At 46.2% G+C, this 20,722-nt stretch overlaps 1 protein-coding gene across 3 annotated transcripts in view; it reads right to left on the reverse strand.

Moving 5' to 3' along the window:
* Positions 1-338: 338 nt before the first annotated feature.
* The window catches only part of ADRA1B (adrenoceptor alpha 1B), a 94,147-nt gene continuing 73,763 nt past the window's right edge, over positions 339-20,722 (reverse strand). For all 3 annotated transcript variants that reach the window (XM_036315134.1, XM_036315136.1, XM_036315135.1), the window contains one exon: positions 339-1,010. In XM_036315134.1, coding sequence (XP_036171027.1) covers positions 403-1,010 — 608 coding nt within the window. In that variant the 3' untranslated portion in view covers positions 339-402. The remainder of the gene's footprint in view (positions 1,011-20,722) is intronic.

The following is a 20,722-nucleotide window of genomic DNA, read 5'->3' on the forward strand; positions in this document are numbered from 1 at the left end:
AGAGGTACGAAGTCACGAGACAAACAAGGCTCCCACTGCCTCCTGGGCGCGCACTCGCTCTGCCCGCGCCACACACACACATGCAGACCACACGTACACACGCACGGACACACGCACAGACACACGCACGTGTACCCACGGTTAAATACATGTACAGAGGGACTCATTTTTATATATATACACAGAGAGAGAGGCGTAATCCCGGCCGGCGTCGGGTCCCCCAGGCTCTGCGCTGTACCTGGCACCCATGCCCCTGCCAGAAAAGCAGCTGCCCCTCTCCCCACCCCCCTCCCCCCGTTTCCCCTTGGGCCCGGCTCTCCCAGGCGCGGACCTTCCCCTCCCCTCCGCCCCTCCCCCACCAGGATTTCCTTCCCAGGGACAGGGAGCTGCGCGCGCGGGGCCCTACAACGGCCCGGGCGCCAGGGGCATGTTGGTTTTGAAGCCGGGCTGCCCGTTGGCCACGTCGGCCGCGGCCTCGCCGCCCTCGCTGCTGGCGTCCCCTTCGGTCACGGGGCTCTCGGGCTCGGCCAGGAGCTTGAAGGTGAAGAGCGGGCCCGAGTCGCGGCGGCCGCAGTGGCCCGGGGGCTCGGGCAGGCTCAGGAGCGCGCCGGGCGCCTTCCACTCGGGGTAGGCGCACAGCTCGACGGGCGGCGGCGCGCCCCCGCGGCCCAGGTAGCCGGGGCTGGGCGAGGCGGAGGGCAGGGTCCGCTGGCTGCCGCTCAGGCAGCTGCCGCCGTCGTCCAGCGAGTCCTTGCGCGACTGCGAGCGCTCCAGCGAGCAGCCCCGCGTCCACGGCCGGTAGGTGTAGGCGCAGTTGCCCAGGCGGCGGCGGCGGCGGCGGCGGCGCCGGCGGGCGCGGCACTGGCAGCCGAGGATGCGCAGGAAGGCGCGCTTGAACTCCTTGCTGGAGCACGGGTAGATGATGGGGTTGAGGCAGCTGTTGAAGTAGCCCAGCCAGAACACCACCTTGAACACGGTGTCGGGGGGCTTCAGGGTGGAGAACAGGGAGCCTGCAGGGGGAGGGTGGGGGGCACAGGCAGAAAGACAGACAGCGGTTTGTGAGTCGTCAGGCCCTCCAGTGTCTGCGCCCGAGCAGCACCCGCCCGCAGGATCCTCCCTGGGTCTGGAATGCTCGCCTGTCTGTCTCAAGAGGAATGAATGCTACATTCACTTTCAGGGCCAATACGAAAACTCCGCCTTCGCCCACGAAAGCTTTCCTGCTCTAGCTGAACAACATCTAAGCTCCTATAGCTCTAGATTTCCGAGGGCAGCGCTCACCAGTCTCTACTAAAATGGTACTAGTCACCCACAACTGCACGCTTCTCTCGGGTCAGAGGCACTCTGCTGGGCACTTTTACTTGTATTGTTTATCCATCACAAAACACCATGAAGTAGACGCTCATTTACTTCCATGGCAAATATGAGATACATTACAGACCTTCCTGAGAAAGGTAAAACTTTAAAGGCAAAAGAAGACAATGAAAACAAAGATCTTTTTGATCTAGGAATGAAGAAAAATGACCCAACTCCTCAAAAAGATAAACTACAAGAAAAGGGTTGGAGAAGATATTTACAATGTCTAATAAGACAGGCAAAGGGTTGATATTTACAAGGCATTCCCAGTAGAAACATGGACAAAGAAAATGAACAGGAAATGTATAAAACAGGAAACCTGAGGGTTAATGAGCACATGACAAGAAGCTCAAAATATTAGATAGCCAAATAGATTACAATGAAAACCATATAGAAATATAACTTATATTTGTTATATAACTTATATCTGGCTGGCAAAAATTAGGAAGATGGACGACACCAAGTATAGGGAGAGCTGTGGGGACTTGGGGAGCCTTCTGCATGGCTGGTGGGGGCAGAGGCTGTGAAGACTGGACAAGCCTCTAACACCGTGTGGTCCAATTAAGTCTAACACACCTTCTAACCTAGCAGCTCTGCTCTAGGGCACTGGTCTCAGAATTTTACATACGTCCATTAGGGACACGTATGAACATGCTCAGGGCAGTGTTGTTTGTGGTGACAGGGAATTGGAGAAAACCTGGGTGTTCCTCAAGGAATTATGGAATGGCAGGGTTCCATATAATGACCATCAGGAGATGCACAGCCTGGAGATTGTGTAGCATGTAGAGGCCCCGGTTGACAAGTCCATATCATAATATGGAAAGTCTTAAGTACATTGTTCTTTGTGAAAAAAAAAAAAAAAGTAGGGCACAATGAGATTTATAACAATACTATTTAGGTAACATGCCAGACAACCACACACATTTTGCAAAATTACTTTCAAATTAAAAAAAATACATATTAAACACAAATGAATGACTTAAGGTGGAGGCAGAGGGAAACGGGAACGAGCAATGGGAATAAAAGGAAGTAAGTCAATAAAATAAGAAGGATGCCCAACACAGACCTATGATGATGAGATGGTATGAATCCCTTTGAATGTGAGGTCCCAAACATTTTATGTTTATATTAAGTTAAAAACAATTTCCATTTGAAACGCAAGGCAGCTGAGACTTGGAGAGGTTAAGTGATTTGCTCCAGGTCACACAGCATGTTTGTAATATAGCTGGAATTTTAAACTAAATTCTGTTAGAATACAAAATACACTGTGTGTGTGTACTTTTTAAAAAGTGCTACTAATAATACTTTTTGTGGAAAATGAGAAAATATATGAAAGCAAAAAGAAAAAATATTTTAAAAGTATACATAACCTCTCAATGCCAAGAAATCACATTTTGGTGCATGCACTTTCAGAATTTTTATATGTAAACTAGAGGCCCGGTGCATGAAAATTTGTGCACAGAGGGGGGCAGGGGGGGGTGGTCCCTCAGCCTGGCCTGCACCCTCTTGCAGTCCAGTCTGGCTTCCCTCTGTGGGAGGCAACCGGGCAGGCAGATCAGGGGACAGTTCCAGCTGGTCCCCCCATCGCCCCTCCACTGCCCACTGGTTGCTGCCACCCCCCATCACCATCCCCTCCCTCTGCCCGCTGGCATGTGCCTTGGCTGGCCTGGCACTGCCTGCTCACTGGTCCTGCCCCCTCGCTGACTGGTCGGTCAGCTGTTTGGTCGATTTGCATATTACGCTTTTATTCTATAGGATATTTTTTAAAAAATGGGATTATATTTTACAGGATATGTTGTAACTTCAATCTGTGTCTCTAACCATGCTACTCTGCCTTTTATACAGTGACTTTTGTATTCCTGTCTTATCTCCTCTATTAGACTGTGAGCTTCCCAAGGGCCTGGTCGTCAGGATCTCCTGTGAATCCATTTGTTTAACAGAGAGCATGAACCTCTAGAATATATGGATGTGAGGGGCTTCAGCAATCATGTCCAAATTCCTTGTTTTACAGGCGGGGACACCAAAACCCAAAGGGTGGCTGAAGAGTCCACAGGTAGATGGTGGCAAAAATGCCACAAAGATTCCTATCTTTGGCCAAAACCGGTTTGGCTCAGTGGATAGAACGTCGGCCTGCGGACTGAGAGGTCCCAGGTTCGATTCCAGTCAAGGGCATGTACCTGGGTTGCGGGCACATCCCCAGTGGGAGATGTGCAGGAGGCAGTTGATCGATGTTTCTCTCTCATCGATGTTTCTAACTCTCTATCTCTCTCCCTTCCTCTCTGTAAAAAATCAATAAAATATATTAAAAAAAAAAGATTCCTATCTTTGATTCTGGATTGCACTTGAGTCCTCCCCCTTTACTCCCTCGCATCACTTCACCTTCTTATTATTTGAGGTTTAACCTATTGTCACAGGGAGCCTTCTACTTTTCTGCTTAGCAACCCAGGGATGGTGGCTGGGGGAGATGGCTGGGCTCCTGGTGCAGGGCTTAGTCAGAGAGGGTTCCACTTGGGAAGAGAGCTATCCATCCCCGATGCTAATTAAGTACACTCACCTCTTTTCTCAACTCAGGGGAGCTGTGGGAGTGGACTACATTCTGGGTTAGCTTTAGGGGAGGTAGATGAGGTCTACTTTGTGACAAGGCTTGTACCATTAGGTTTGCATCTCACCACCCCAGATACTTCTTTGGATTGAGACACTGCACAGAGGCCCCAGCTGAAATGCAAATACGGCTATTCTTCTCCCTCAGCAGATTTAGGCAGGTCCCCATTGGATGGGGACAGGGTTTGGGAACTCAAAGACCTGGTTTTGAACCCCACCTTTTTGTGTGTTGGCTGTTTGACTTTAGAAAAGTTATTTGGCCCTTTCAGACTCAATTTTCTCATCCATAAAATGGGGACAAATAATCTGTTTCATAGGGTAGTTTCAATAGATGAAAACATCCATGTAAAATTCTTGACACAGGGCCTGGCATCTTGAAAATAATACTAATAAATGGTGGCCATTTTCCATATATACTTTATATCCTGGCCTAGTCATCACTCTCTTCCAGGAATTCTGCTCCTCACCTATCTCAGATTGACTTCTTTATTCTCTGCCCCACAGAACATCGACAACCAGATCTTATTCTCTCTCTTTTTTTATTTTTTATTGTTAGTCCTAAGTGTTGTTAAGCAATCCCAGGACTGGCCGAGTCCTTGCTCATCACCAGACATTAAATTCCTGCTGGGCAGGAACCACATCTTTATTTCCTTTTTTTCCTCTGTCCAGATTTTTATTCCAAAATGATACATAAAGGGATGAATAGGTAGAGGACAGAGAATTTTTAGGGCCAAAAACCTACTCCATATGACACTATAATGGTGGATACATGTCATTGTACATTTGTCCAAACCCATTAAATGTACAACAGCCAGAGTGAACCCTAATGTAAAGTATGGACTTTGGGTGACAGTGATGTGTCAATGTAGGCTCATCAACTGTAACACATGAACCACTCCAGTGAGGGATGTTGATAATGGGGGAGGCTGTACACATGTGGCTGCAGGGAGTATATGGGAAGTCTCTGTACCTTTTTGTAAATTGGGTGTGAACCTAAAATTGCTTCTAAAAAGAAAGCCTATTAAGAGAACCTCACTTAAACTAAATATACAATACATGCTGAATTTTAAAAGATTATACATTGCAAAAACACTTTAGAATATAGAGTTCAAATAGAGGGGACCAGAGTTAATAGTTTTGTTTTTATCCTCTTAGGATATTTTTAAAAATGGAGTCATACACATACTTTTCCCCAAGTTGCTTTCTTTGCTTCGCATATATATATAAGACACTTTCCCAAGTCAGGACATAATCGTGCCACACCACTCCTCCACCCCCTACTTCCTGTTGAATTACACCCTACTGTCTGGATACACAGTCGTTTTCCTAACCCTTTCCTAATGATAGCCAAATAGGCGACTTCTAATTTTTAGCTGTTACAAACTGCAGTCACAAAAAGCCCCTTGCATTTTGATTTCTGCACGTTTGAGTGTTTCTGGAGAATGAATTCCTATCAGAGGAATCACCGGGCCAGTTCCACATTCAAGCAAAAGCATTGACAGCCAGCAGACTGCCTTCTGAACTGGTGGGTGGCAGCAGTTCACTCTCACATTGGCTGTGTATGAGTACCAGGGGCCTGCCACCTGAGTCACCTCTGCACTAACACAGCAAATGATTATTATTTTTGTAAATCACTGTAGTGGAAACCTGATTCCAGGAAGCCTGTGTCTGAAACCTCTGTTTGGTGACTCGCTATATCATTTTGGGTAAGCTGCTTTCCCTTTCCACGCCTCAGTTTCCCTCCTTTGGGTGAGTTGGTTGATCTGGGTCCTCTCTGGCCTTAGAATTCAGCCTGTGAAGTCTGAGATGGAAGCCCCCCCCCCCCCCCCCCCCCCCCCCCCCGCCCAGTCCATCCCTGCAGGGTGTATCAGTTTCTCTAGACTCACCACACAGGGGCAGTGTAGGTCTGGGACTGGACCAGCTGGTGCCTGGGATTCCTTGCATATTCTGCCCCTTCCCTCCTCCTTCTCCCCCTAGCAGCATAGTAGTTACTGGGAATAGGGGCCCTGTTTGCCACCCTGGCCCACCCTGTTAAGCCTAGTTAATTAAGGAAGGCGCAGAGCCTCTTTGGCATGAAAGAGGATGGGTGGCAGGGATCTTTTCACCTGGGCATCCAAACAGACCTCGGGGAGCCCACAGTGCTGCCAGGAGAGGGGAGTAATATCACCAGGAACTGAGGGTTCCTGGAAGCCTGCTCTCTGCTGGAAGTCAGAGCTGTGCTGGGCTCTGACAGCGCCACAAACTCACTGTGCGTGTCCCTGAGCCTGGCTCCACTTCTCTTGCTTAGGACATGGTCCGGTGCTGCCTGCCCTGTGTCTTAGAATCATGGCTTGCCAGGGCTGGGGAACCTTCCTTCATGGAGCTCCGTGAGGACAGGTGACTTGCTCAAGGGCATTCAGCTGGTAAATGGCAGAAGGACCATCAGAACCTGTTTAAGTTGCTCATTTGGTTCCACAAACACTTATTGGAACATTGGGGTTAGTGGTTAAGGTTCAGCTCAGAGGTCACAGGTAGGCAGCTGTGTGGCCTTGGAGAAGCTACATGAGCTGGTGTGGCTCTGTTTCCTGGAAAATAGGGAGGGTGATAGTTCTTCTGTGCATGGATGAGATGAGCTTATTAGGCTTGGGAAGTGCCTAGCATGTTGAGAGCACTCAAGTGCAGCTATTCTAACTGCTTCAAACACAACTACTATTACTACTGCCAACACTGCCGTCTCTGCCAGTATTACTGCTACAAAGATGAGGAAGGAGGCGAAGAGGTTGAGATCTGTGCTAACCACGTATTGGGACTCTTACTACACTGCTCTTTATTTTAAAAAAATGTTTTTAATTGATTTCAGAGAGGAAGGGAGAAGGAGAGACAGAAACATCAATGATGAGAGAGAATCTTGGGTCAGCTGCTTCCTGCATGTCCCCTACTGTGGATAGAGCCTGCAACCCGGGCATGTGCCCTAACCAGAAATGGAACTGTGACCTTCTGGTTCATAGGTCAACATTCAACCACTGACCCACACCAGCCAGGCATGTTCTTTTCAAGATAGACCCAAGGATGGGTCCCACCCCAACTGTATGTGACTTTCACCCATTTATCTGGGGGAGAATCCACAGCTGTCACCATGGGCTTGAAGGAGTCAACAACTCTCAAATGGTTTAGGCCTCACTTGGTTAGGTTTCCAAGCATCAGTCACTCTACCCCTGGACCACCTGTTTTGTTTTGTGTGTTTTTAAAAAAATATATTTTATTGATTTTTTACAGAGAGGAAGGGAGAGGGATAGAGAGTTAGAAACATTGATGAGAGAGAAACATTGATCAGCTGTCTCCTGCACACTCCCTATTGGGGATGTGCCCGCAACCAAGATACATGCCCTTGACTGGCATTGAACCTGGGACCCTTCAATCCTCAGGCTGATGCTCTATCCACTGAGCCAAACTGGTTAGGGCTTTACTGCCTTTTTTTAAAGGCACCTCACTTTTTAAAAAAACTTAATCCTCACCCAAGGATATTTTTTCCCATTGATTTTTAGAAAGAGTGGAAGGGAGAGAGGGAGGGAGAGGGACAGAGAAATATCTATCATATCTATCTATCTATCTATCTATCTAGAGGGTAGGTAAGAGAGAAGGACACACACACACACACACACACACACACACACACACACACATTGGTTGGCTCTCACACGTGCCCAGACTGGGGCCAGGGACTGAACCTGCAACCCTTCAGTCTGTGGGCTGACACTCTAACCACTGAGCGAAACTGGCCAGGGCTGAGTCAACTCACTTTTGGTATCTATATTTAAAAAATATTTAAGGAAGCTTTTATCACTATTTAAAAACCTGTACTGTTTGCTATAAATAGAATGTCATGGTAGAGAAAAATAAGATCACTCCACACAGTGGTGGGCCCAAGGTCTGCTCTTTTTCAGAAAGGGAGATTAGCTAGGGTTGAAGGGTGTTGAAGACTTGCTGCCCTAAATTGAGAGGAATTCCTCTTTGAGGAGCCTGAAGGATTGAAAGAGAAGTGAACCTGGAATACTGTTCTCACTGGAGAACCCAGTCCCTGGCACACAGTAGGGGGCTAAATAAATTATTTGCTCAATGACTGAGCGACTATGCGATTCACAGACTCTTGTGCCATGTCTAGCTGTCATTTCAAGTTACTCTGCACACCACTCAACTCTGTACTGAACCTGAGTAGCAGTGTAGGCCCAGTCCTGGGAAACCACTTGCCGGAGGCAGCCATGGCTCCATTCTGATGCCTCCCGTAGCTTCTTACTGAAGCTTTTAAAGCAGATCAAATGAGACAACACTTCTGAAAAGGCTTGGAGGGGTTGGAAGCTGGACACCTGGATGGGATGAGGAGGAGGTCGAGTTTGAGGGGGATGGATAAAGCCAAAAGCAGATGGTGCACTTGGGCCTTGCCTGCTTTAAGGCGATTTAGAGGGATTGTGAAGTTCAAGGATCAATAGCTAAGGCTGAGCAGGATTGGCACAGGGAGAAGCATTTCTTGGCTGAACGTGGTCCCAGCAAGTCATCCTTAAGGTGCCATTCATCAAATCTGAACAGGGAACACAGGTCTCTGTGAATCTCCACTCTTCCATGGGGCATGTTTGTGGAATAGTAGCTATGATTTAACAAACTTACTCTGTGCCAGCCACTGGGCTAAATGCTTAATAACCATCATTTCCCAGTTACTCCTTCAACAGTCACTGTTCCCAAGGCAGCCTGGCATGACAGTGCCTTGCTCTCGGGTCGCCATTCTGCACTGTAGTCTCCACACTGTGGTCTACGACAGTACTCCTTGGTGACTGTGTCCAACCTGCATGTGTCTGCTGGAGGCCATTACTATTACACGGGTGTGTGTGTGTGGGGGGGGGGGGCGGGGGGCGGGGGACAGGGATGTGGGGAGGAGAATGGAAGGTAACCTGCTCAAGGTCTCGGAGTTAGTTAGTGGGTGACAGAGTTAGAATTTGTTAGCATGGGCAACCTCTTAATCACTACCGATACAGCTCATGGGAAAGCACAATTTGTATGCTGACATGTATAAAGGCTGGAAGGACATAATGGAAGGAAACCAACAATTTTATCCTTGGGTGCTGAAATTATGGGATAATTTTCCTTCTATGTGTTTTTCAGTGTTTTTCTAAATTTTCTCCATAAACACGAATTACTTTTTTAATTGGTAAAAATCCAATGAATATTATTTAAAAAATAGTCCTGGCCAGTGTGGCTCAGTTGATTGGGCATCATTCATGCACCAAAAGGTGCTGGTTTGATTCCTGGTCATGGCACATGACCTGGTTATGGGCTGGATCCCCAATCGGGGGGACATGCAGAAGGCAGCTGATGGATGTTCCTCTTTTTTTCCCTTTTTTCTCTCTCTAAAATTAATAGCAATATTAAAAACAACAACAACAACCCAAAACAAAAGTTATTTTTTTTAAAGATACCATGTTTATTGGGGTGCTTGTCATGTGTTAGCCAACTTTATGTTCTATTTCAGTAATTCCCATAACAGCCCTATGAGCAAAGTGGATTATCCCTACTGCAAAGAGTGAAGACGAAACAGAGGCACAGGTGGAGGGCCACACTGCCCCAGGGTTCTGTGCAGGTAAGAGAGGGTTTGAAGTTAAGCTCAGCAGCCTCCTCTGTTAGTTCCTACTGTGCCTATGAAACCCTTAGTGGGGGGCAGAAGAGGACCCCTTTTTTTTAAAAAAAATATTTTATTGATTTTTTTACAGAGAGGAAGGGAGAGGAATAGAGAGTTAGAAACATCGATCAGCTGCCTCCTGCACATCTCCTACTGGGGATGTGCCCACAACCAAGGTACATGCCCTTTCAGTTCACAGGCCGACGGTCTATCCACTGAGCCAAACTGGTTAGGACAGAAAGGAGGCCCTTTTAATTCTTTATGTGTCCCTACATCCATAGGCCTTTATTAAACACTGGATGAAGGAATGACCAATGGAAGGGCTTGGAGACTGTAGTGCGGCATGAGGACCTAATGCATCATTTATCTGGTCCACACAGGGTTGGGTGGTTTGTAACATCCCTCTGGACTCTGACATTCTGGGACTCTAGGCTTATAAACTTGATTTGACTTACTTCATAGTCAGCATCAGATAAGCTGATGGGTGCGGTGGAGACAGTGGGTGGTGAAACTGGTCAGCTTATAAATAGAGCGGAATTCCTTTGCAATGTGTCTCTCTCTCTCTCTCTCTCTCTCTCTCTTTTTTTAAAAAAAATATTTTATTGATTTCTCACAGAGAGGAAGGGAGAGGGACAGACAGCTAGAAACATAGATGAGAAACATCGATCAGCTGCCTCCTGCACACTCCCTATTGGGGATGTGCCCGCAACCAAGGTACATGCCCTTGACCAGAAACGAACCTGGGACCCTTGAGTCCACAGGCCGACGCTCTATCCTCTGAGCCAAACCGGCCAGGGCCTTTCTCTCTCTTTAAAAATATGTTATTATTGATTTTTAGAGAGAGAGAGAGGAAGGGAGAGGGATATAGAAACATTGATGTTAAAGAGAAACATCCCACACAGGGGACTGAACCTGCAACCTGGGCATGTGCCCCCATCGGGAATTGAATCGGTGACCTTTTGGTACACCGACGACACTCAACCAACGACACTCAACCAACTGAGCCACACTGGCCAGGGCCAATGTTTCTCTTCTTAGGAGCACTGGCTATACAGTTGCTGATTCTTTCAGCACCAGCTTTATAAAGGGGGGGAGGGGAGGTTCTTAGGATTTGGAAATTTCCTTCAAGGTTTTTTCGTTTTCACTTGTCACTTAACCCTGGAATGAGATCATAAAATTATCCAACAAATACAATATTTTTGTAGCCAACAGATCCAAGTGAAGTTTTAAAGAAATGCTGAAAACAATAAGAATCACCAGAGGCACCATTTACAGTGAAGTGGGAACCAGTTATTAGGCACTATGTCTACAACCTTTGCTCACACAGTCCTTCCAGCAGCCCTGCTTTATGGCGTCTCATTGCACAGAGGAGGACATTGAGGTTTCAGAGACAAAGTCACATGCCTAGTAAGTGGTAGAGCTAGGACTAAAATCCAGCTCTGAAGTCTGGCTTCATTGTTTATTATGAAGAAAAAAGAAGCTTCTATTTACTTCCTTAAGCACCAGGTAATTTCTCCCTCAACTGAGAACAATCTCTCTTTTTGCTGAATTGTCACAGCACTTTATCTCCTTCTGCCTTGGATTACAGTTGCTTAGGGCTATGCCTCACGTCCCCTGATTAGATTGTGAACCTCTAGGAAAGAGAATTCATGTCTGATTTGTCGCTCTCTCCCAGGACCTAGTACAGAGACTGACACAGGACAGGCACGCAGCCAACCTGTGTTACATGAATAATAGTGGGGGGGAAAACTGAAAATTCCCCCCTGGCTACTCAAAGTGTGGTCCCCTGCAGAAGCAGCATGGATACCCCCTGGGTGCTTATTAGAAATACTGAATCTCCGTGATCCAGTAACTCAGAATCTGCCTTTTAACAAGATCCCAAAATGAGAAGCATGGCCTTAGCCCACATTTCAATTTTACTTTCAAAATGGTTTTCCTGGGTATCTTGGGATTCATGGATGAGCAAAGGCTGGGCTGAGAGCCACTTCACCACGGGACCGACTCCCTTGCCTCCAACACTCCGGCGGCTCCTAGAGTTTATAGGATAAAGTTCAAATTGCTTAGGCTGGAATGTAAGACCTGCTCAACTTGGCTGCAATGCCTGATTCTTCGCAATATGAGTTCACTTTCTGGCCCCTTTCCCTTTATTCACGCTGTCCACTGGTGTGAGAAGCCCTTTCCTTTCCCCTCCTCCTCTCTACCCTTTCCAGGCCTGGCTCAGATGCCTTCTTCTCATAACCACAGCCCAGGATGCACAGCTTCCTCTGAAGTGTGAGAGGAGGAGGAAGGGATGTGCAGGCCTCAAAGACCTGCCAAAAGCCAGGTGACCCGCACACCTTAACTAATTTTACTCTCACAGTGGGCAGGAGGGAGGGATGGGTTTGTAATTCTCAATTCCCTGTTTACAGATGTGGAAACTGAGTCTCAGAATGTACAGAACTCATCCAGTGTCACACAGCATTAAATGGTAGAGCTGGGATTCAAACCCAAATATGCCTGGTCCCAAACCTGGGCAATTTCCACAACAAACAAAATGTCTAGAGGCCAAGAATTTTGAGTCACTGTACCCCAGTGGTTCTTTACTCAACAATACTTATTATGCAAATAATTTAGCATCATACAATTTCAGGGTCTCACAAACCTGCTGAATCCCATTCATGGTACACCCATGAGGTGCACGGTCACCAGATTAAGGGTCTCTTGCTGTTTTCTCCACAGATTTCTATTGTAACAGCTATTGGACTTGCTTATTTAAGATTCTATTTCCCTTGTTCACCAGCTCCTTGAGGCTAGGGCTGATCTTACTTGTCTGGGTTTGTCTAGCACCAAATGCAGAGCGTGGCTTATAGTGACGGTGTGAAAAGATTTGTTGAGCACATGACCTCCTCTTCATGTGTTGTGTGCATAGTAGGTGCTTACTTTTACTTTTCCCTCCTCTCACTTATTTATTTAAAGTGTGACACAAGCCAACCCCCCATCTCCTTCCCGAAAGCTTTCCTGACTGCTCCAGGCCTCTTCTCCTTTATGTCCCATAAAAACCAGAGTCCATAGCAGATGGATTAACATGAAAGGTTATTGTTACGGGATATGATGCTTGACTTTTTAGGCAGACAGTCAACTCTCCTTAAAGATGGGGTCTGGCTTTGCTAGCATGGCTCAGTGGTTGAGCATCAACCTGTGAACCAGGAGGTCACAGTTCGATTCTTGGTCAGGGCACATGCCCGGGTTGCAGGCCGGACCCCAGTGTGGGGCGTGCAGGAGACAGCCGATCAATGATTCTCTCTCATCATTGATGTTTCTATCTCTCTCTCCCCCTCTCCCTCCCTGTCTGAAATCAATAAAAATATAAATTAAAATTAAAGATGGGGTCTGTGTCCTATATTTCTAGCACAGGGCTGAGCATATGGTCAATGCCATCAAGTACTTGCTGATGGAGTGACCCATTCCGTCTTCCAGAAGGGAAGCTACCTCCGGGCTGAGGCCCAGAGTTGAGAGCAGATGGGGTGAAGTGGTGTGTGTAGCACTTAAGGGTCCATCTTTGATGCCAAACGGAGAGTGTTCCATGCCTTGACCTCACTGAAAATAGCAATTTCCCTGTAGAACACTTTTAGAAATTGAGCATTGGTGGGGCCTCCGTGAAGGAAGCTATAACACTTTATAAAGGGGCATAAAAGAAGACACGCATAAAGGAGAGACATGGCCTGCTTTAGTACAGGAAGTCTCTACCCAAAATGACTTCAGTTTTTCCCCAAACCAATTTGGAAATTGAAGACAACCCCATTAAAATTCCAACAGGAGGTGGTTTATTATAATTACTTTCTTGGAGTGGGGGAACCTAAATGATCCAAAGTTAAGTATATGGAAGAATATGGGATATGAAAGAATAATCATGAAAAAAACAAAACAAAAAAAACAACAAACCAGCAAGGTCAATTAAAATAAATAAGAGGAGTGGTGGAGGTGGTATTAAGAAGATGGGTCGATCTACCGTAACAGATATTAAAACCTATTATAAAATCACAGTAACTAAAAAAATACTAGAGCAGGAAGTGCAAGAAGAGCCAGCTAGATCAATGAAATTACACAGTTTATAAAGAACACCATATATGCCATTTCAATGTTTGTGGGAAAGAAGAGATTATTCTATCAACACTACTGGACCAACAGGCTAGCCCAAGCATGTCAAACATGCGGCCCACGGGCCACATGCGTCATTTATTTGGCCCTTGTTAGCCCTTGACATGGTTGAGCTAGTCTTTTAGAAAAAAATAAAAGTGGAGTTCTATTTTATTTCTTATACCAAAATAAGCCCAGATGGATCCAAGGTTTTGAGCATAAAAATTATTAAAATATTAGAAGGTCTCTGAATATTTTTATTATTTTGAAATAAGAAACACCCTTTTAAGCATGACAGAAGGTTAGGGTCTGTAAAGAGAAATATTGGTGAGTTTGCCTGGACATTTCTGTAAGTTGCAAACTTCAAAAGCAAAGCTAAAAGATGAACTGAGAGAAATATTTGTAATTCAAACAATAATAAAAGGAATAATATTTCTAATACACAAAGCTCTGTTTCAAATCAAGAAGAAAAACAACTTAATACAACACAAAGCAAATAATATGGATGAGCAAAGAAGGACAATGAACAGCCAATGCATGAATAAAAACACAATAAAATTCTTTCAGAGAATAAATGATGCCAATTAAAAAGTGGCAAAATATTACGAATCTATTAGTTTGGGAGATCTTTAAAAAATTGCTTCGAGATGCTAAAAAACTAAAATTGAGAATACCCAGATATTGAAATTAGAAGGTAGCATAAAGGTTTGTTAACTTAACGGGGGAAAATCATAACCAAAGAGAAGTGGGGTGGAGGTAGGGTGGTCCTCTTTGGCCAGGGAAAGGCCAAAGGAATTGAGAAGGAACTGGCCAGGCAGAGAGGGTGCAGGGGAGAGTATTCTAGGCAGAGGATCAGAATATGCAAAGAGCTCTATGTGTGAAAGAACTTCGGGTGTTCCTGGGAGTGAGGGAAGTCAAAGTATCAGGGAGAGATGGGGAAAATAAAATAAAACCTAACAAAATTTCCTGTGCTGAATTTGGCAAAGGTGTGGGAAAACAGATTTTCATCCATTCTGGGTAGGGGTATACATTTTGGGTAGGAAATTGGTTTTGTCTAATAAAATGAAAACGTGCACAGCTTTTGATCTAAGTGCCTTCACACCCAGCAGTTTATCCTACAGCAGCACTCTGAAAAGGGAGCAAAGATAAACACACAAGGAACTGCAGTGAGGCTCCCCCCGAATGGGAAATGGCCTAAATCCCAACACAGGGGATTGGGAAATAAACCATGCGGCACTCACACCACGAAACACCACCCACACGTCTGTGACAACAGAAAGCTATTCCCCATGGGATGATGTCCATGACAGAATTAAGTAAAAAATGCAAACTCCAGGAGAGAATGACATACTCCTACCTGAAGCAAATTTCAGTATCATCTGATTTTTATAAAAAACGTTGTGTGTTAGTATGTTCATAGGAAAAAAAAAATCACCAAACTGTTCATAGTTATCTCAGAGAAGCTGAGAACATGGGAAGAAAAGCTGGTCGATCTTTAGGCCCGATCACCACCTTCCCGGGTGCCCATTTCCTCATGTATGAGACAAGGGGGCATTAGCCACTAGGCCCCCCTCCTTCTCAGACGGTAAGCTTTGTATTCACCCCATTATAGAGGTGGAACGGGAATTAGGAAGAAGATACAAATGCACCTGCGGCCAGAGTGCCTTTGAGCCTAGATCTGGAACAAACATCACACATCACTTGATCTTTCCTTCTGAGGCAGCAGATGAACCTGCTGGCTGGCTGAGAGGCCCAGTGTCTTGGGATGAAAGGCTCCACGAGGGAGCAGGGACCATTACTGGCCTTGGCAAATGAGAAGGTACGATGCCCGGATTGGGCCACTGGGCCCATTAGGCTCCGCGCATGCCTTTGATCCCCTCTCCCAGCAGTGGTCCACAGACTTCCCTGACTCATCCCTCTGTTCTGTCCTTTGGCTGGTGGTAATCAAAACGTTGCCCTACATCCAAACGGGTTGGCCAGGTTCCGGTTGGCCTGGGCACTCCCCCCCCCCCCCCCCCGAAGGCTCTGCGCCTTCTTTTTTACTTATCCGGCCTCATCTGGACATACTCCTACCTGAGGGGGCCACACTTGGGGGTCACGCCCTCCTTGTCACTCGCAGCTGTCAAAGTTTCTGGGCCACAGAGTGAGAGATGCCAGCTGGCTCTCTAGGGCAGTGATGGTGAACCTTTTGAACTCGGTGTGTCAGCATTTTAAAAAACCCTAACTTAACTCTGGTGCCCTGTCACGTATAGAAATTTTTTGATATTTGCAACCACAGTAAAACAAAGACTTATATTCTTGATATTTATTTTATATATTTAAATGCCATTTAACAAAGAAACATCAACCAAAAAAAATGAGTTCATAGGTTCGCCATCACTGCTCTAGGGTGTCCTGTCTTCTTCCCAGAGCCCTCTCCTGCCTGCCTGAACCCCGAGGGCCGAGCGCGTGGCCGGTATCTTGAATACCGTTTAAGGAAATGATTAGTCTGTGCTGCTGCGTACGTGCTGCTCTGCAGGTTTAGCAAAGCGGGACTTCCTCCTGCTTCTCAGCCCAGGTCCATGGCCTGCCATCAAACAACCCTGAAATGTCTGCCTTTCTCCCAGCTCCGAGACGTCTCACCACTCGGAGATGGGCTGTGGGACGGAGCTGGCTGGGATGGCTGTGGCCACAGGACAGTGTTCAACATTACTGCCTGTGCTGTTTATTCATGTGTAGCTCACACATCAGCTGGGGGCCTTCCTGCCCTTGAAAGCGAGGTGAGATTCTCCTTAGTGTCCCTTCCCATAACCCTGGGGAGTCCCGAGCCCTCGGTGGAGTCTGTAGAGTGGGGGCAGAGGACTCACTTCATTCCTGTCCCTCCTCAGCTCCAGTCCCTGGACAGCCCGCTTGCTTCTAGCACCTGAGGCAATGAGCCCTCCTCACCCTTTCCCTTCTCAGATCCGTGCCTCCCAGCTTGCTCCAGAGTTCCAAATTTTACTGTTTTTTTTTTTTTTAAATTTTTATTTAAGGTAAGTATTTCTGTTCTCCCTTCAGTAGCGTTGGCATCAGCCTTGTTGAGGGCTGCAGGGAGGAGAGATGGATGGGGTGGTGATGGGGGAGATGGGTTTCACTTTCCCCCTTCAGCTTTAATTAAGATATTTTCCCAAAGAAAATCTAGATTTTCAGAAAATGTCCATTTTATGGATGAAAATATTAAGGAAATTGCTTCAAGATTACTTAGTGTGGGAGTCAGGATTCAACTCCTGGCCTGACCCAGAGCAATAGCTGTTTCTGCCAGCCCAATGCTGATTCCCATAGACTGACGACCTGCTATTTCCCTGGAACATTCCGTGTGCAGTGCCTAGAAGAAAATCAGGGCCAGCTGGTTACCCGTAGGGATGGAGCGAGGTGCGTGGGAGATAGTTGAGGAAGGGAGTGCTATTTGACTTTGATACTTTCAGAGAACCTCCCTGCAAAAATGATTCTATCTTCCTACATTTTAGAAGACAGAAGGTGGACAGGCAGGAGTAGCACCCCGTCCCCTTGGTGGGTGAGGGTGTAATGGGGCAAGTGTGTTTCAGAGAGCTAGGAGCTTATTTAGTTCTTTGGAAAGGAGGCCTGACTCCCTACAGTGTCCTAATGACAAGGGAACATGCATGCTGACTCTCACAATAGTTAGAAATGGATCCAGTCTTTCTATAGACACAGACGACAGTGTGGTGATGGCCACAGGGAAGGGGGGCAGGCGCTGGGTGGAGGGGGGCTAAAGGGGAGGAAATGGGGACATCTGTAATAGTGTAAACAATAAAAATAAATAGGAAAAAATATAAGCTAAAATAATGGAAAAAACAAACTTAATGATGTTTTCAAAGAAAATGTAGTGATCTGATTTTAACAGCAATGACGATGACAACATTAACAATAGCAGTTACCATCTATTGAGAGCTTATAGGTGGCAAGTGCTGTACCTAACTCCTAACATGCATGTCTCATTCAGTACCCAAAACAATGAATTCTATGTGGCTAATACAATTACTGTCCCCATTTTACAGACACTGAAACTGAGGCTTAGAAGAGAAGCAATTTGCTCAGAGCTATCAAGTAGTAGAGTCTCATTAGAACCCACGAGTTCCTCCCTGCCCATCTTCTGCTGTTTTGACCTGTGAGGAGGGGCCACCCAGAAACCAAGGCTTAAAAGAACCTTGTAAAAAGTGGAGCAAATTCCACAGGGGAGAGCAGGGTACGGGGGAAAGAAGAGCTGGGCTTGGGTGTGAATATAGTTTTCAGATGATTCACCTTCCCATCCAACTCGGGAGGAACTGTAATTATTTAGAATTGACAAGTCATTCTTCTGCCATCTCCTGGCCTCGTGAAAATAAGTCCTGGGCACGTGAGAAGGCAGAGTGTGGGGGGAAGGGAGACGGGTGAAGGAACATTTAACAGGAATTCTTCCATCATCTGCAGACGGGCAATGCCAAGAACAAGAGTGAGAGGATAGGGCAAAGGGTAAGTTTTCATAGGATGGAGAAAAACAGAGGGCAGAAGATAGATTTAAACCAGGAAATAAAAGGACAGGACAGCCGCTTTCCCATCACCACTCCTCCCTGTGCTTCCAAAAAGGATGTGGTAGCTGTATGCAAAACGAAACCCTCTTAAAGGTGGCCCTGGATGGGTGGGGAGGCCAGGGCAATTTAGGTTCCAGCCAGGGAGCTGCCACCTCTTCCTGTGTGTCTCCCCTTGGTCTGGCAATTCACTCGCGTGTGCTAATTGCTCTGTGCACCTCCTTCCTTCACAAGCTGGGACAGATGTCCCACCCCCATTCTGAAAGTGTCACTGAGCCTCGGTGGATCATTATGAAAAACAGCCCCGTTACTCTCAGAGGCATGTGCTCACGCCAAGGAGGGCTCCAAGAAAAACCTGCCAGGCATAGCAGCATCCACAGCAGATGGACGGGCAAGGCTCTGGCTCTGGCTCTGGGGCTTTCTTCCCCCGCTGTCCTAATCCAGGGCTTGTAACAGGAGGGTGTGGGTAGGTTGGAGGAGGCTTGACTGATCTGGGACGAGGCTTTCCAAATCACAAAGGAGCGGGATGCAAGGGGAGATAATAGAAAACACCAGCATGTGAAGAAGTGCATTTGGTAGGAGGATCCCAGACTTGTTCTTTAGAGGCTGGTCAAGTGCACAAATGGAGGCAGGTCGGTGCTGGCCCATCCATCTGCTCTTGCCAGGTTGGTAGAGGACAGCACGACCTAAGGTACCTCCTCCCCACACGGCAAACGCACCATTATAGTGCACTGTCATTTTATTTCAGCCTCTTCTGAGCCGCCTCCTTACGCTCCAGGATTGTTTGAAAGAACAATCTGGTCAAACCAGCATTGTACTGGGTTTATTAGTCCTGCTTTTAGTTTTAGGTTCAATGTTGTTGATGTATCAATCCTCTAGCAAGCACAGGAGTACTTAATGGTGTCTGTGAAGCCCTGAGAAATAAAGGGTCATTTGATATGCATTTTCTGGGTAGCTGCTTCATAGCTTCCATCAGATTCTCAAAGGGGCCCATGTACAAAAAATAAAAAAGGTTAGGAAGCATTCATTGAAAGAAAATCAATGTTTCGATCGGGAACTGGGTTGCATGCATGCTCTAAATAGTGGGAATAAGCTATGAGAAGTCTGGGCTTCCTTTCTCTAATGAATAATAAAAATTAATAGTGCTCCGTGTTGGTGATGATGTAAGTGAACGGGTTGGCAGTCATACCTTGATTGTGGGAGTATAAACTGGGACACTTTCTGAAGTAAATGTGACTCAGAGACCTTACCTTGAAATTACAATTCTAAGAATTTGTCTTAATGGCTAAGGGCACTGGCTCTGAAGTCGTTATTTATGTCACTGTGCGCAAGTTACTTAAGCTCTCTAGGTCTCAGTTTCCTCATCTGTAAAATGGAGGGAATATTATTTATCCATAGGATTTGGGGAGGGTTAAACTAGATAATACATGTTAAGCACTTAGTACAGTGCCTGAGACACAATACATACTAAATAAATGTTCATTATGATTAAATATGAAAGTTTTGTTGTCACATGACTTATCATAACTAAAAATTGGAAACAACCCCAAATACCTACCCAACATCAGTGACTGGTTTAATGATCCATACAACTCAACCATTAAAGATCAAATTAGTTAATGTGATTAGTTAAAATCTTCATAAATTATCAAAAGACAGCATAGTATGCATGATACCATCACTTAGAAAAATGGCTGAAGAAATAAGCATTTAATATTTCAGTGGTTATGTTTGCGGGATGGCTTTTTCTTTTTGATTTTCTGTATCGTCTATATTTTCTACAATGAGTGCATATAACTTGTAGCAATAAGACAAAACTAACCCAATAAAAGTTACTTTTTAAAAAAAGGATGACTAATCTGAGTTGAGAAACACTGTGTGGCTTTGAGTAATCATATCTGTGAAGGGCCCTCCCTTCATGTCAAAAATGAAAGCTGTACCTTCTCTCCTTCTTGAGACAAAGGGAAACTCAAAGGAAAGGGCGAGGGGGAAAGTGCTTTGCGAAGGTGTGGTACGCGGCAGGCGGAGGAAAGCAGGGGTTCTTAACCTCAGACACAGTCTGTGGTGAGGCAGGAGGACCCCAGAGGCCCAGCTCTCTGCACGTGGAAAACCTGCCTCCAGCCCTGGGCTACCGTCCTGTGTGACTGACTCTGGGGACCTTGGTATGGACGGAGGATGAAAGGTACAGCGACTTTCAGCTACAAAGATTGGTCTGCAGTCAGGATCCCAGATTTAATTCTGTGACACTGATGCGAGTGGCCATGCTTACTTAATGAGACAGCAGCGATGTAATTGATCAAATCAATTCCCTTCATGATGCAAAGCCAAAGAACCCAGAGACAGCTTGGGCTTGGAAGAGATTCCAGAAAGCCGGGAACACGAATTGCTCCCCCAGAGATGTTAACATGGTTAATCTCGATTGCCGTGCTAATTGCTGGCTCTTTCCTCAGTAACTGATGAC

The sequence above is a fragment of the Myotis myotis genome, unplaced genomic scaffold (assembly GCF_014108235.1).
Source record: "Myotis myotis isolate mMyoMyo1 unplaced genomic scaffold, mMyoMyo1.p scaffold_m19_p_6, whole genome shotgun sequence".
NCBI lineage: Eukaryota > Metazoa > Chordata > Mammalia > Chiroptera > Vespertilionidae > Myotis > Myotis myotis.